A 15108-nucleotide genomic window follows, 5' to 3' on the forward strand; every position below is an offset into this window, starting at 1 on the left:
GTTTTCTGCCAAGCATTCGGATGACTGCATATAGCTTAGCCAACTAAGAGAAAAAAGAAGAATATTAGAGGTTGCTAAGCATACTATATTAATAGTGAGCCTCGGAAGCATTCTCCAGTGCCTACCTGGCCATTCTTTTCCCCACAAACATTATCATGACTTCCCAAAGGCAAAGAACCACCAAACGTGCCATTGACGATCGATATAGTGCAACCAACACTACTATCTCCACCTCTGTTAATAAACGGCTTAGGGAGGCGATGAGTGTTTCAAGTGTCGCTAGCAGTGTGAGGTCGGGATCACCTACAGAGCTGGATACTCACCAAGATTCCTTTCATGGCCCCTCGGGCTATCGAGATGGCCCATTGAGCTCGCCCGGGGGCCAAATATTGGTAAACGGCGTTTTAGAATGCCCACAGCCGTGGATTGACTTCGACGATCACCCAGTGGCGGAGGAGGACGAGGTAGATGTCTATGAGGATGATTATGACGACTATGAAGAGCCTGGGGACGAAAATACCCCACCCGTGATGCCCTTATCTGAACGAAGGGTGTCTCCACCACCTCCGCCAACACGAGCACGGCCTACACGGGCACCACCACCACGGGCACCACCACCACGGGCACCACCACTACGGGCACCGCCAGTACCCAGCCAGGGAATTCGTGCTGGTAAGAGGCCAAGGGAGGCTCCCGTAGCCTCCGCCAGGGCTGTTGCAGCCTCTAGGAGAAGAATTAGTGGCACAGCAGCCGAAGCAATTGTTTCATCTGCCGTGGGAGTTAATACAGTACAGGTATTAACCACAACCCATAGGTTGCGGATAAGGTGATAACACCAGGCAGTATGGAAGCCGTACGACGGTTACTTCAAAAAGGTCGGGGACTCCCTCCCGAGCCATGAGCAGGGCTTCCCTAGCTTCCAAGCCCGCGTCTACATCACCAAGAACCTCATTTCGCTCGTCTAGTACATTGCGAAATGAACATCACATTGAACGTACACCTCCGCCTTCTCAGCCCTATCGTGCAACCCCACCCACGCAAGCATGTGCCACACCAGCGCCAGAGTCAGTTTACGGCTCTGACAGGGGGGACGTGCCAGCGGAGGCAAAGCCGATTATCAGGTATGCTAAGGACCTTCTCTCGCGGCATACATTGCTTGAGGAGCCTTGGCCAATGCCTGAATCTCTTACCGTTAACGTCCGGCGATTTTGGTCGGAGGCTAACGTTCATTTTAATACAAACATAACCCTAATCAATAGCGCGAAGAGTGAGGTAAGAGCTGATCAAGCCTCCTAGGAGGCTTGTTAGCCCTGTGCTAACTATTCACAGGTTCAAATCGCAAGTTCACGAGTGAGATCGCACCTTGTGTTTGCAATCAAAGACTTTGCCGCAAAAGGCTTCTTATACGGCTTGAAGGACCTAACAACCCCAGAGACGAGGGCTGACAAAGTTAACTATCTACTCGAGAATGATCGTTTCATTAGTGACTCCGACAACTATGCCGTAAGAGCTCCTTTTAACGTGCTATGGGGCTTTATAGGCCATTTCAAAGGCTCAACCAGCCTATGTAAAGGTCTTACAGCTATTAGACAGGTCGTCGACACTTTTGGTCCCCAGAGATCGTGAAAGTAATATTTCTAAAATATTACAAAGGTGACAAGATGTGTGGAGCGAAGGATCCTAAGTTCGTAGATGATATATCCCCGGAATTCATCTGTCTAGTTTTCACTGCTATTTGGTTTGTTTTGCGATGTTGGACAACGGGCAATTATGTGGAAGGAATGCACTTTAACCCCAGCCAGAATACCGATATCTTGTGTAAGGCTTATCAAGCCCTTTAGGAGTCGCGACGTACTAACTTTTGCCTAGTAACGTACCCCAGAATGTTCAACACGTGGAGAAGAACCACGGAGGAAAAGCAGCTGGGGACTCTGGAGGTAATAAGAGAGTCTATTCAAGATAAGGTAAAGAACCTTAGACGCGCACGCAATTGACTGAGACTGATAGGCCTGTAGATTGAGGAGTTGCGAGGCCCTCGAGAGATGATATCTAAGGTTGGAAGGGAAGAGGACGATGTGCAGTTGGCAGTAGACATCGCGGCGTGGAGGGCCACGAAACCGCGCCGGAAGGCTCAGCGGGACCGGGCTATATTATTGGGGACTGATGATGCCTCAGAAAACCCGGTGGTGACGGGGAGGGATTTGGGCGCGGCCAAGGCTCAAGAAGCCTCGACAAATGCCTCTGGCGACGCGTTGCCAGGGGATAAATGATTTTCGTGTGTTTTTGTGCGATGTTTTTATTTATTTGAAGGGATGCTTTCGTTATTAGGTACAGATGTGGGAAATTGTAAGCTATTATTACGGAGTACATCAGATTCGGGGGTTATGAAGCGTGAGAGACTCTCAGAGACCGAATCAATGGGGTAATGCCTTCAAGAGTAGTGATCACTCTCAGGAGACTCCTCGGGGGCTCAATAAGCCTTCAAGAGGGCATGGGGAGAAGTGTGATAATTTGACGAGGCCCAGAAGACCGTAAGAGATAGTGCCAGTGCCAAGAATAGGGTCGGGAGACTATAGGAGGGCTTGGTAGGCCCTCTGGAGAGCGTGGGAAGGGGTGCCAGTGCCAAGAATGGCGTCGGGAGACTACAGGAGGGCTTGGTGGGCCCTCTGGAGAGCGTGGGAAGGGGTGTCAGTACCAAGAATGGCGTCGGGAGAGTACAGGAGGGCTTAGTGGGCCCTCAGGGGAGAGTGGGGGAGGGGTATTTGTGCCAAGAGTAGGGTCGGGAGACCATAGGAGGGCTTGGTAGGCCCTCTGGAGAGCGTGGGAGGGTGGAGCACGAATTTAACTAGCTCATGATAACGCAGGAGGGATTGGTAGGCCCTCTGGAGAGCATGGGAGATAGTGCTGGGGCGAGGAATAGCCTTAGGAGACCACTAGATGGCCTGGTAAGCCCTCGGGAGAGAGCGTGAGAGGTGACTCGCTCCAGTAATCCAGTGGTAATAAGTGGGAGGCTCAGTAAACCTTCCAAAAGGCTTTCTAGTAGGCTGGGACAACCCCTTGAGGTTTCGCGATACTACACTGGATGAAGAAACCCGTTCGGGTAGCTGTAGGCAAGAATCGCGCCCCAGAGGATCTCTAGAGATTCGGTGCAGTGATATCGAGCCTCCCGGAGCGTTTGAAACGCTCAAGAGGCCATCGTAGCGGCGTTGCGAGGCGTCGAGAGAGTAACCGGATATGATGAATGCAGGCTCCGGAGAGTGCCGAGGGGGCGTGCTTGAGCGTCGCGAGAACCTCCTGAGCATTAGCGAAGGCCCGGGAGGCCTCCGAACGGGCCAACCGCCTCCAGAGAATTAAAGTTGGTGGGGTGTCTCCCAAGCCTCCGGTGTCTCCTGAAGACATGCACGGGTTGCTGATGGTTACAATTCGACCAAAGGAAAATTTGCTCATTTTCGACTTGCGAAGCTGCTGTCAAAATTGTTCGCTCAGTGGAACTGCAATTACGGTTCATGGCATATCGATTCCCCTACTGGAAACTCATACTGTTACCGTTTCAGCAACTAAAAAACCGACCATCGATATTAAACAATTGATACCAAGAGAGTTCCATCGCTATATCCATATGTTTGAAGAATATGATGCTTCAATACTTCCACCACATCGACCATTCCCGATATGAAAATAGTACTAGAGGAAGGCAAACAACCACCATGGGGACCAATATATGCTTTATCCCAAATCGAGTTGAAAGCACTCTGGAATTACCTTCAAGAAAATCTGCCCAAGGGAATTATCCGCCATAGTGAATCCCCAGCAGGAGCACCTATACTATTCGTCAAAAAAGCCGATGGAACTCTTCGTTTATGTGTCGACTATCGGGGCCTCAATGCAATTACGATTAAGAATCGTTACCCATTGCCGTTATTGAAGGAAACTTTGGCCAAATTGTCGAAAGCAAAATATTATACCAAGTTAGATTTGCGCTGGGGATATAACCAAATCAGGATAGCGGAAGGAGATGAATGGAAAACGGCATTCCGGACTCGATATAGACATTTTGAATATACGGTGATGCCTTTTGGATTAGCGAACGCTTCTGCTACGTTTCAACATTGGATTAATGATATCCTACGTCCCTATCTCGATCAATTCGTGACGGCCTATTTAGATGACATTCTCATCTACTCCGAATCCCTCACAGATCACAAAAATCACATTCGAAAGGTTCTAAAAGTACTTGATGAGAATCATGTTCATCTCAAACCTGAAAAATGTGAATTTATGGTTCAAGAAACGAAGTATCTTGGCCTGATTCTTACCCCAAATGGCAACAGAATGGATCCAAAGAAAGTTATTGATGTTCTAGAATGGTCTACATCTACAAATCTTCATGATGTTCAAGTATTTCTGGGATTTGCAAATTTTTATCGACGGTTTTTTTTTGGGATATTCAAAGATTGTCGCCCCGCTTACAGCCCTAACAAAGAAAAATGTTAAATTCGAATGGACAGATGAAAGGGAGGAAGCATTTCAAACCCTGAAAAAGATGTTTACAACAGCGCCTATATTAGTTCATTTTGATCCGAATCAGAAGATTGTGATAGAAACCGATGCATCTGACTATGTTTCAGCAGGGATTCTATCGCAACGTGATGATGAAGGGATTTTATATCCGGTCGCTTTCTTTTCCAAGAAACATTCCCCTGCGGAATGCAACTATGAAATTTATGACAAGGAACTTCTAGCAATCGTGCGATGTTTTGAAGATTGGCGACATCATTTGGAAGGAGCACAATTCCCTATTGAAGTTTTCAGCGACCATCGAAATTTAGAGTATTTTATTACAACAAAATTGCTAAACCGCCGACAAGCTCGTTGGTCTGAATTCCTTTCACGTTTCGATTTTGTTATACAATTCCGACCAGGAAAACAAGGAGCGAAACCAGATGCTTTGATTAGAAGATCAGGTGATCTACCTAAAGAGGGGGATGAACGGCTGACGCACCAGAGCCAAGTGGTTCTGAAGCGAAAAAATTTGGATACAAAGCTAAGTTTGTTCGCGGGTTCTTTATCAAATGAATCTGCTGAAGGAATGCCCACTGTGGAGGAGTTATTTTCAAAAGCTTACCAAGTCGATAGTTTTCCAAACGAAATCCTCGCTATGCTCCGGAACGACGTTCGTCAGTCAAATATAATTTCACTTGCCGAATGTACTGAAGACAATAATGGCCGGTTACTTTATCGAGATGCACTCTACGTACCAAAGGATAATGACCTCCGGCTGAGACTCCTGAAAGAACATCATGACAAACCATCGGCAGGCCATCCGGGTAGAGCAAAGACATTGGAACTCTTAAGTCGGGAATATTATTGGCCACAAATGCGAAAAGATGTCGATCGATATGTTAGGAATTGCAATATGTGTGTCCGTAGCAAGGCACCACGTAATGCGCCTTATGGGGTACTTCGTCCCATGCCAATACCCGACGGACCATGGACGGATGTCTCAATGGATTTTGTTACCGACCTTCCGGAGAGTGATGGTTACAATGCGATTCTAGTTGTTGTTGATAGATTAACCAAAATGCGACATCTAATACCAACAACTAAAGAGGTGGACTCGAAGGAAGTAGCAAGGCTATATCTCGATAATGTTTGGAAGCTACATGGACTACCTGATATGGTTGTGTCCGATAGAGGAACACAATTTGTTGCGGAATTTTGGAAGTCGCTTTGCAAACGCCTGGAAATATCTCCACGATTCTCCACCGCATTTCACCCCCAAACTGATGGACAAACTGAAAGGATCAATGCCATAATGAAACAATACCTCCGAAGCTATGTCTCCTATCAGCAAGATGATTGGGCCCGACGGTTGGCAATGGCTGAGTTCCCAACAAATAACCATATTTCGGAAACAACAAAAGTCTCTCCTTTCTATGCCAACTCGGGAAGAAATCCCAGGACGACTTTTGGTCCCTTGGAATACGGTAAAACGACAGCGGAAGATCAAGCCAACAGCATTGCAAATGAGATGAAGGACATGGTGGAGTTTCTGAAGAGCGAAATGTTTCGGGCGCAAAGGATACAAGAGGAGTCGGCTAACCTAAATCGTTCTCCTGCCCCTCGTTATCATATAGGAGATAAAGTTTTCTTGTCGACCCGCCATATTCTAACAAAGCGACCCTCCAAGAAGTTTGATTGGAAACGAATTGGTCCTTACAGCATCAAACGAATTGTCAATCCCTATGCTTATGAGCTAGAACTTCCCCGCTCCATGAAGATCCATCCAGTATTCCATGCTTCATTGTTATCACCTGAAGCGGGTAACCCATTACTTGGACAACAACAGTCACCACCACCTCCAGTTGAGATCGAAGGGGAGGAAGAATGGGAAGTCGAGGATATTGTGGACTTTAGGAAACGAAGGGGTGGCTTTGAGTACCTGATACGATATACTGGATACCATGATGCCTCTTGGCAACCGCTATCGGACCTTGAGCATTCACCTGATATTGTTCGACGGTTCCATGAACGCTATCCACGGAAACCTAAGCCTACCAGGAGGTAGGCCTTAGAGGGGGGCGTAGTCTGTAACGGCAATATTATATTTCGGCTAAGGTGATAGATTGGGTTGTGAAGAGAAGGAATCGCGCAGTTGGACTATAATTTGTAATGGGTTTTCTGTTATGTTCTTTCGGTTTCCGTTACGCAAGATATTAGTCATCAACGGACTAGGAGTTGGGTATATAAGGGGGTGTTGTCTCGTGCCTTTTCATGTTTTCCTTCTTTTCCTCTTCTCTTCACAGAACCTTTGTATTTACTCCACGATATTACTTTGTTCTACACCTCGCCATAGGGCTCAACTAGTTAGTCATACTAGGCAGAGCCACTCCATAGCACATAGTCTTGAACACCTATTGCCACGTCCTCGTCTCGGTTGTATTCCTTGGTACCATAGTCCCTACGTCCATAGACCCCCGTTACAAAGGCTACCCCTCTCTACGTCGTATTGGCACCCTGTCAATAGTCTGGAGGTCAGCGCAGACTCATTGCCAAAGCCTATGATAACACATGGTGTTAGCGACCTTACGGTCACGAAGCATCCGTTCCTTACCTACGCGAGGTCCCTTTGTTGTGCCTTACCCCGCATTACGGCCCTAGCCAGGCAACCCAATTTTACCGAGTCGGCTTCCCCGCTCACCCAACCCCACCGGCCCGGCACTACAACCAAGGGCACTACAACCGAGGCCACCCCATCAAGGCACGGTCAGCACTTACGATTGCGACCACCCCATATACTACGGAAATCGAGTTCGAAGGTCACCACTGTAAAAACCACCAACAGGTAGCGGCTTACGCCCACCCCATCTACACTTGGCCTTTGTGCCATTCCTCCTACCTTAACTCCCTGCCGCCTGACGAGCAGATGCCCAGGGACCCCATCGACACCCCCCTCCCTATGCTTTCGCACCTGATGCTTCCGCGGTCTTTCGACTCGGCTTCGTGCAGTACTTCCTTTTTAGGCGTTGGTAATGATCCTGGTTTATGGTGAACGGGTATATAGACGATTGACTTTATGTTGTTTGACGGAGAAGCTTTTGGGATCTCATTCTACTGTAGTGTTGTTACTTTGTTCGTCGCTTAGTTTCTGTTCATCTACACCATTTCGCGCGATGTTTGTATGTACTTTTCTTTCGTCTCTGGCGGTAGTGTAGGTGTGCGATAAGCTATGTGCTTCCATGCAATATAAAATCCAATTCCAATTCCTTTATCTACTCCACGAATACTACGTTTGTTCTACGTCTCGTCATAGGGCTCAACTGGTTTGCCAGACCGGGTAGAGCCGCCCTATAGCCCATAGTCCTGAATACCTACTGCTACTTCTTCGCCTCGGTTGTATTCCTTGGCACTATAGTCCCTACGCCCATAGACCGCCGTTACAAATAGTCTTGTTGCCACTATCTTTTCCAGTACTTTGCTAAAACATTGTAGTAGAGAGATGGGTTGGTAGGCTTTGGCCGATGAGTAGTCGGGTTTTCCTGGTCTCGGGATTGGTATGCATTTTGCCACTTTCCATCGCTCCGGTTGGACTCCGTGTCGGAGCATGGCTGAGAACATGTCCTGGAAGAGTTGGGTATTCGCTTTGATTGTTGCTTGTATGAAGGGGTATGGGATATTTTCAGACCCGGTAGCTGAGTGTGTTGGGCATGATTTGATTGTGGATTTGATTTCTTCTGTTGTTACTTCTTGAAAATCGTCACTAAGGTCAAAGGAGGGGGGTCTGATTGGGAGTGGGGGGTTGTTGGGGGACGTCCAACTTGTGAGGAAGAGTTGGGCTCTTAGAGCTTGGCACTTCCCCGCAAATGTTTCTTCACCTTGTATAGTTGGGATTGTGATGTCCCTCCTTTTCCCCGTGTTGACTAATTTCCAGATGGCACTTCTCTTGGCCTCCATGAATTCTTACTCCCTTTGTTCCGCCTTGGCTGTGCGGATCGCTGCGGTCCAATTTCTCATAGTTTTCCTGAAGGTTTCTCTGTATTTGTCTTTTTGGGTATTTTTAGCTTTCCTTTCTAGTGTGTTGAGGGTTGATTTAAGTTTCTTCAGCTCTGGGGTCCACCATTTCTTGGACTTGAGATGTCCTTGCCTCCATTGGGTGACTTGATCTATTTGATTGTCTATGTATTCGAGGATGAAGTCGACATTTTGCTTTGTGTGATTCTGGCTTTCCCATGCTTTGGGGGGGAAATGGAGGCCTGAGATGTTTTCTTCTAGTTTTCCCCAGTTCGTTTGATGCCATAGTCTCCTGGAAGTGTGGGGGGGTTTCTCTGATTCTTATCGCAGAATAACTTACCAGCCTCCATCACCACTTTCAAGTTACATACTTCATCAGCAAAAAAGGGTTTCGCCAGGACGAATCTATGAGTCCAGATGTCCAAATTCGTCTTCCACGCCCAAGACCTAATCTAATACACACAAAACATCGTCCTGGTGCCAACAAAATGTGATACATTGTCTTTTAGCATCTAGTAAGCATAAAAGATATGATAGATCATCTTATAATGCTTATTAGACATCCAAAATATAATCTCTCAACTTTTCCCGCCGAGTAGACATCCCAAATAGGATACCTCGCCTCTTGACCTGCCACTGCCTCCCAAAAAGCTACCCACTATGGTGATTCTGTCTAAGTCCTGGCACTAGCCCTGAGCTTGGCAGCAAATGATATCAGGTTTGACATTTCGAGGATCATCACCTGCTTACCTACCTGCCTAGTAGCCTACCTGCTGTCTTCCTGCCTATCTACCTACCTTCCTCTCGACACCTACCTCGACATCTACCTCCTACCATCATCGACACCTACCTTCTACCAGCATTGACACCTACCTCCTACCAGCGTCGACCTTTACCTCCTACCAGCAGTGATACCTACCCTCTCCCTGCAGCAATCCCTGAATACGTATTTACCTACCTGTATTTTGACGCCTGTACTGGTACCGCTACAGACCGTTAAATAGCAGCAAATTGACTCCCAAATTGACGCCCAAATTGACACCAGATTGCATCAAATTCACAGCAAATTGAAGCCCAAATTGACACTCAAAACGACACCAAAACTTCGAGTAATTATACAAAGTTGACAGCTAAATCAGCATCAAATCTATGCTCAAATCTACGCTCAAATATATGACTCATGGTGCACAAGATCAATTTCAATTAAGCTTCTAATAGGTAGGTAGATAAGAAAGCAGGTGCGGAGGTAGGCAGGTAAGCAGGCAGGTATGGTGGTAGGCAGTCGGGTACAGGGGTAGGCAGGCAGGCACGGGGGTAGGCAGGCAGGTGCGGGGTAGGCAAACTGGAAGTCAAGCACGGGGGTAGGTAAGGCGCTGGCAAATATCTACGTAGAGAATTAGATAGACAGATAGACGAATATATGTGACTGGAGCGTGGAAAGAATATCCTATTTGATAAACATTTTGCCAAGTGATCTCATTCTACCAGCAAAAACTGTTAGCGAAAGCGATTAACTGGGTCAAAGATACTAGCGTGGAGGTGCCAGGAGGTGACTTTGCATCTAGGCCTGTCGTGACAACGTCCTTCTGCAAACAGACGCACTGGCTCCGTTCCGGTATTCTCCGGCGTCGGTCTACGGGTAAGCAAAAGTCTTGGGGCATTTAGGGCATCTGGGGCATCTCGGGCGTCCAGGCGCCCCAAGACTACATGTTATTCTTTGCTGATGTTCGAATATGAAGTTTATCAGCTTGGACTATTTTGTTTGGTTTTCTTTTTCCCATACTTTCCAAGAGAGTCAGATGCTTGATATGTTTTCATCTAGTTTTGCCTAGTTTGTTTGTTGCCATAGTTGTTTTTCTATATAGGGGGGTTTTGTTATTTGTAGTTGGATTATAATTTTCCAATGATTTGTGTCCGCTCAGTATCGGTCGATATTCCATCGGATGTCAAAGTACAGTACTGGCCATTCGAACAGGGTTAAGTCAATGATAATTGATCTATTGTTGTTTCAGGAGAAATGTATGAATTCGCCTGGTTCTTTGAGTAGAAATAGCTTTTGCCAGTGTATCTATTTTTTAACTTTATTGGCTCCTGATTTGTCTGCTCTGATCGTACTAATATAGTCATGGGATTAGAACCTATACTATAACTAGTGGTGATTGTTGAAGTCTTCTATAATTAGGAAAGTTTGGATTGTGATCATTATTTGTTGAAATACTTCTGCGAAAGGTTTACTTCGTCTTGTTGGGTATATATTGAGGATTTGTGTTTGCTGTTCTTGGATTTCAGCAGTGAAAGAAACGATCAAGTGGTTGTGGGTATGGTGGTACTTGAGTTTTAGGTTGGCATGTTTCCTAACATACATCGTTGCTTTGTTGGTTTTTTTGCTGGCCGTAAACAGGTAGAATAGAGGTGATTCCGATTGATGGTCGTCTTTGGTATTCCATAATGCTTGTAATAAAAGAAAAAGTATGTTGTTGTCCTGTTCTGCTTACTCTACTACTGATTTTGTTATTAATTCGTTTTTTGCGCAGTTCAAGTGGTGTGCGTGGACGGTACTCCGTTGTTTGTAACTCATTGAGACTTGTCCATTAAGTCAGGGGATTCTTCCACCGGAATATCGATGGTGTCCGAGATGATGACTACTAGTAGAGCGGTTTGATATTTTATGATTGGGTCTGGGCCGAGTTTACTACATCAGCAAGCTTAACAATTTCTGTAATGTATCTCCTGTATCTCCAGAGAATCAAAATCCGTTTTGATGTCTCAGGAGAGCTTCCGGAGACTCAGGAGACTTAGGAGACTATTGGGAGACTCATAAATATATGCCAACTTGCTGATGTGGTTATCTTTACTTTGAGACGTTCCAGGCGGTTCAAGCCAGTTGCTTTGTTTGTGGCCTTACAGTGTTAGCATTAGATGAGAGTTTGGATGCATTTGAGGCCTCCGGCATATTCTGTGCATGGGTGATCTTTGATTTAGTGTTCTTCAGCACAGTATCCACATCTGCTATTAAGGTGCTATCAGGGTTTTTGTCTATATCTGTATTCCAGGCATTTGGAGTAGTCGGTGTCTGACTTGTCTGGTAAGTAGTTGTCAATTTTACATTGTCTGTTGAGGAGGGTCAAGTATCAGAGCCTGAGGTTGTCTTTAGTGAGTTGGCCAGGGAGGGCAATTATCATACAGGAGTGGGTAATCCCAATCCTGGCCTCGGGTCTGTAACGGCAATATTATATTTCGGCTAAGGTGATAGATTGGGTTGTGAAGAGAAGGAATCGCGCAGTTGGACTATGATTTGTAATGGGTTTTCTGTTATGTTCTTTCGGTTTCCTTTATGCAAGATATTAGTCATCAACGGACTAGGAGTTGGATATATAAGGGGGTGTTGTCTCGTGCCTTTTAATGTTTTCCTTCCTTTCCTCTTCTCTTCACGGAACCTCTTGTATGTACTCCACGAATACTACTTTGTTCTACGCCTCGTCATAGAGTTCAACTAGTTTGTCATACTAGTAAGAGCCACTCCATAGTCCATAGTCTCGAATACTTATTGCCACGTTCTCGCCTCGGTTGTATTCCTTGGCACTATGGTCCCTACGTCCATAGACCCCCGTTACAGGGTCTGGATAGCCATCTTGGGATTTGTGCCAATTCTAATGTGTTTCCGTAGTTGTTTCTAATTTTGAATGGCACTGGTTAGTTTGCTTCGAAAGGTTTGCCGGTGGTGGGAATGCCATGTGCTATGAATTTTGACCATCTGGAATTAACTCAGATATCAACATAAGATATTTTTAGTTCATGTAGGGCGCTTTCGATTTCTTTTTTGTATTCCAGTACATTCGTAGCTCGGGTTGCGAATTTCGATTCCAGGATGATGTTGTACTTTATTGTTTTCCGACAGCGATTAGTTGTCAATCAGGGTCCTGGATCTTTGCTTTTATCTTGTTTCTGATGTCCGATGGTATGATCACCAAATCTTTGCTTGTTTCGATTACAATTTCTTGATTGATTTTGGAGATCTCCAGCTTGAATAGTGGGTCTGTTTTAGATTTGAGGTTCTTTTCTTGGTCACCATTATGAATTCTGTGTCTGTGGCTCCTGAGACGGTGGCTGCATATGAGTTAGGCGTTGGTTGGTTAGTTGATGCTTCACCACTGTTTCTGGTGGTGTAACGGGGACAGTCTTTCCACGTATCGCTCGAATCCGATGGAAAGATTTGGCCGTGCAAGATAGAAATCAGGTTTAGATTATTCAAAGATTTATCGTTAAGAACTCAATAATCTTTAAGGGCTCTACTACCGAGTAGAAAATACTTCACAGCTCTGATGAAGACTGGAGAAATCGGATAGTTGGGCGAGAAGGATCCTAAGTACTTATACTCCAAAGGATTCCGTTCCTTGCTCCTACTTCCTTACTAAATTCCGGTGATGCCTTCGAGCGGTAGGGAAGCAATAACACCGCTAACCCGCTTCTTTCTAAGCGTTAGTGGGTGCTTCCAGTTCCGAAGTCAATCACCCTTAGTCAATGCCTTTGTAACACCTGCAATCTTGGTTGTCGCATAACCGGGAGCGGCATGAATGAGCTGCCACTCAGATATAAGCTTAATCGTTGCTATAGAGCTCTTCACTTATTGTAGACTTCCCAGGCATGGCTCCTGCCAATACTGCTGTACTCCCAATTCTCAGTGGATATAGAGCATCGCTGAGCACTCAGAGCTTCTCTCTGGCTGGCCTTCTAATCATTGGTGAGACTTGACCTCGTCAGTCGTTACTCCCATGAATAGATTCTCTTCCTATCGCTCAGAATGTAGTTGCTCAGATAGCTGGTAGGTAACCACACTGCCTGTACTTGCATGTCACTGGGCAACTGGCTTCTGACAATGACTCTCAACATGTAACCGGGCCCTATATGTACTCATACACCAAACAGTTGAAGTGGCTCCGTTACAGGTGGTAGCTATGGGAATATGTGTGGATATGGGTATGGGTGTAGGTACAGATGCGGATGCAGGTTCCGAAGTCGATGCCGAGGTTTGTGCATAGTGAGTGCTGAGCTGGTTCAGGAGGAGGAAGGTCTGGTGTTGCATTCTATGTAACTTTACAGATAGTTTGTCTTAGTTCTTTATTATTTCGAACAGTTATTTTCATATGACATCGATTCTATGTTTGAGTCCGTATTTGATTTGAATAGGAGTTCATTGCTTTTATTGATTTTGGTGTTTGTTTGCTGGATCGAGTCTTTAAAGGGTTCGATTGCGATGCTCAAGGCATTTCTGATGACCCAGGTGATATAATTTAGGTCCATTCTGGAGTATGTTTTCATTAGTAACCAGTGCAAGTATTCAGGAGACACCGGAGGCTTGAGAGACACCCTACCAACTTTAATTCTCTGGAGGTTGTTGGCCAATTCGGAGGCCTTCTGGGCCTCCGCTGATGCTCTCGCGACACTCAAGCACGCCTCCTCAGCACTCTCCGGAGCCTGAATTCATAATATCTGGTTATACTCCCGACGCCTCGCAACCCCGCTACGATTGCCTCCTGTTCCTTTCAAATGCTCTGGAAGGCTCGATATTCACTGCACCGAATCTCTATAGCTTCTCTGGTGCGCAATTTTTGCCTACAGCTCCCCGAACAGGTTTCTTCAACCAGTGTAGTGTCGTGAAACTTCAAGGGGTTGTAACAGCCTACTAGAAAGCCTTTTGAATGGATTACTAAGCCTCTCACTTATTACCACTAGATTACTGGAGTGAGTCGGGAGTGCGACTCATCCTCTAATGCTTTCTCTCGAGGGCTTACCAGGACATTTGGTGGTCTCCTGAGACTATTCCTTGCCCTAACAATATCTCCTATGCTCTTCAGAGTGCCTATCAATCCCTCCCGCGTTATCATGAGCTGGTTAAATTCATGCCCCACCCTACCACGCTCCCCAGAGGGCCTACCAAACCCTCCTATGATCTCCCAACACTATTCTTGACATTGACACACCTCCTCCACTCTATCCTGAGGGTACACTAAGCCCTTCTATAATCCCCGAACACCATTGTTGTCACTGGCACCCCTTCCCACGCTCTCCAGAGCGCCTATATCAGCCAAAAATGACATGTCGATTTGGGCCACCTGGGCGCTCGAGATGCTCCAGATGCCGCAGATGACCAAAGACTTTTGGTTACCTGTAGACCGATGCCGGGCCATACCGAAACAGAGCCAGTACACCTCTTTGCCAAATGACGTCATCGCGACAGGTCTAGATGCAAAGTCATCTCCTGGTGTCTCCATACTAGTATCTTTGGCCCGGTTAATTGGTTTTGCTAGCAGATTTTGCTGGCAGAATGAGATCATTCGGCAAAAGTTACATCGCCTAAGACATTGTTTCCGAATGCCAGTCAAATATATTCATCTATTTGTCTATATAATACTCTATGTACATATTTGCTAGCACGCTACCTACCTCCGCGCTTGACTGTCTGCCTACTTACCTCAGCGCACTGCCTGCCTGCCTGCCTGCCTGCCTGCATACCCCCGCACCGCCTGCCTACCCCCGCGCCGCCTGCCTACCCAATTGCCCGACTGCCTACCCCCATGCCCGACTGTCTACTCCCGC

At 46.4% G+C, this 15108-nt stretch overlaps 1 protein-coding gene across 1 annotated transcript; it reads left to right on the forward strand.

Annotated features, from left to right (window-relative positions):
* Positions 1 to 155: 155 nt before the first annotated feature.
* Positions 156 to 2270, forward strand: LAJ45_10749 (uncharacterized protein; the record flags this gene model as incomplete). The annotated part of the gene is made up of 5 exons (XM_046120265.1): positions 156 to 788; positions 844 to 1272; positions 1330 to 1609; positions 1870 to 1964; positions 2016 to 2270. The coding sequence occupies 5 exons, from the start codon at positions 156 to 158 to the stop codon at positions 2268 to 2270; spliced, it is 1692 nt and encodes a 563-aa protein (XP_045966493.1).
* Positions 2271 to 15108: the final 12838 nt, after the last annotated feature.

This window comes from Morchella importuna (genome assembly GCF_003444635.1).
Source record: "Morchella importuna strain M04M26 chromosome Unknown Morimp01GS050, whole genome shotgun sequence".
NCBI classification, from domain to species: domain Eukaryota; kingdom Fungi; phylum Ascomycota; class Pezizomycetes; order Pezizales; family Morchellaceae; genus Morchella; species Morchella importuna.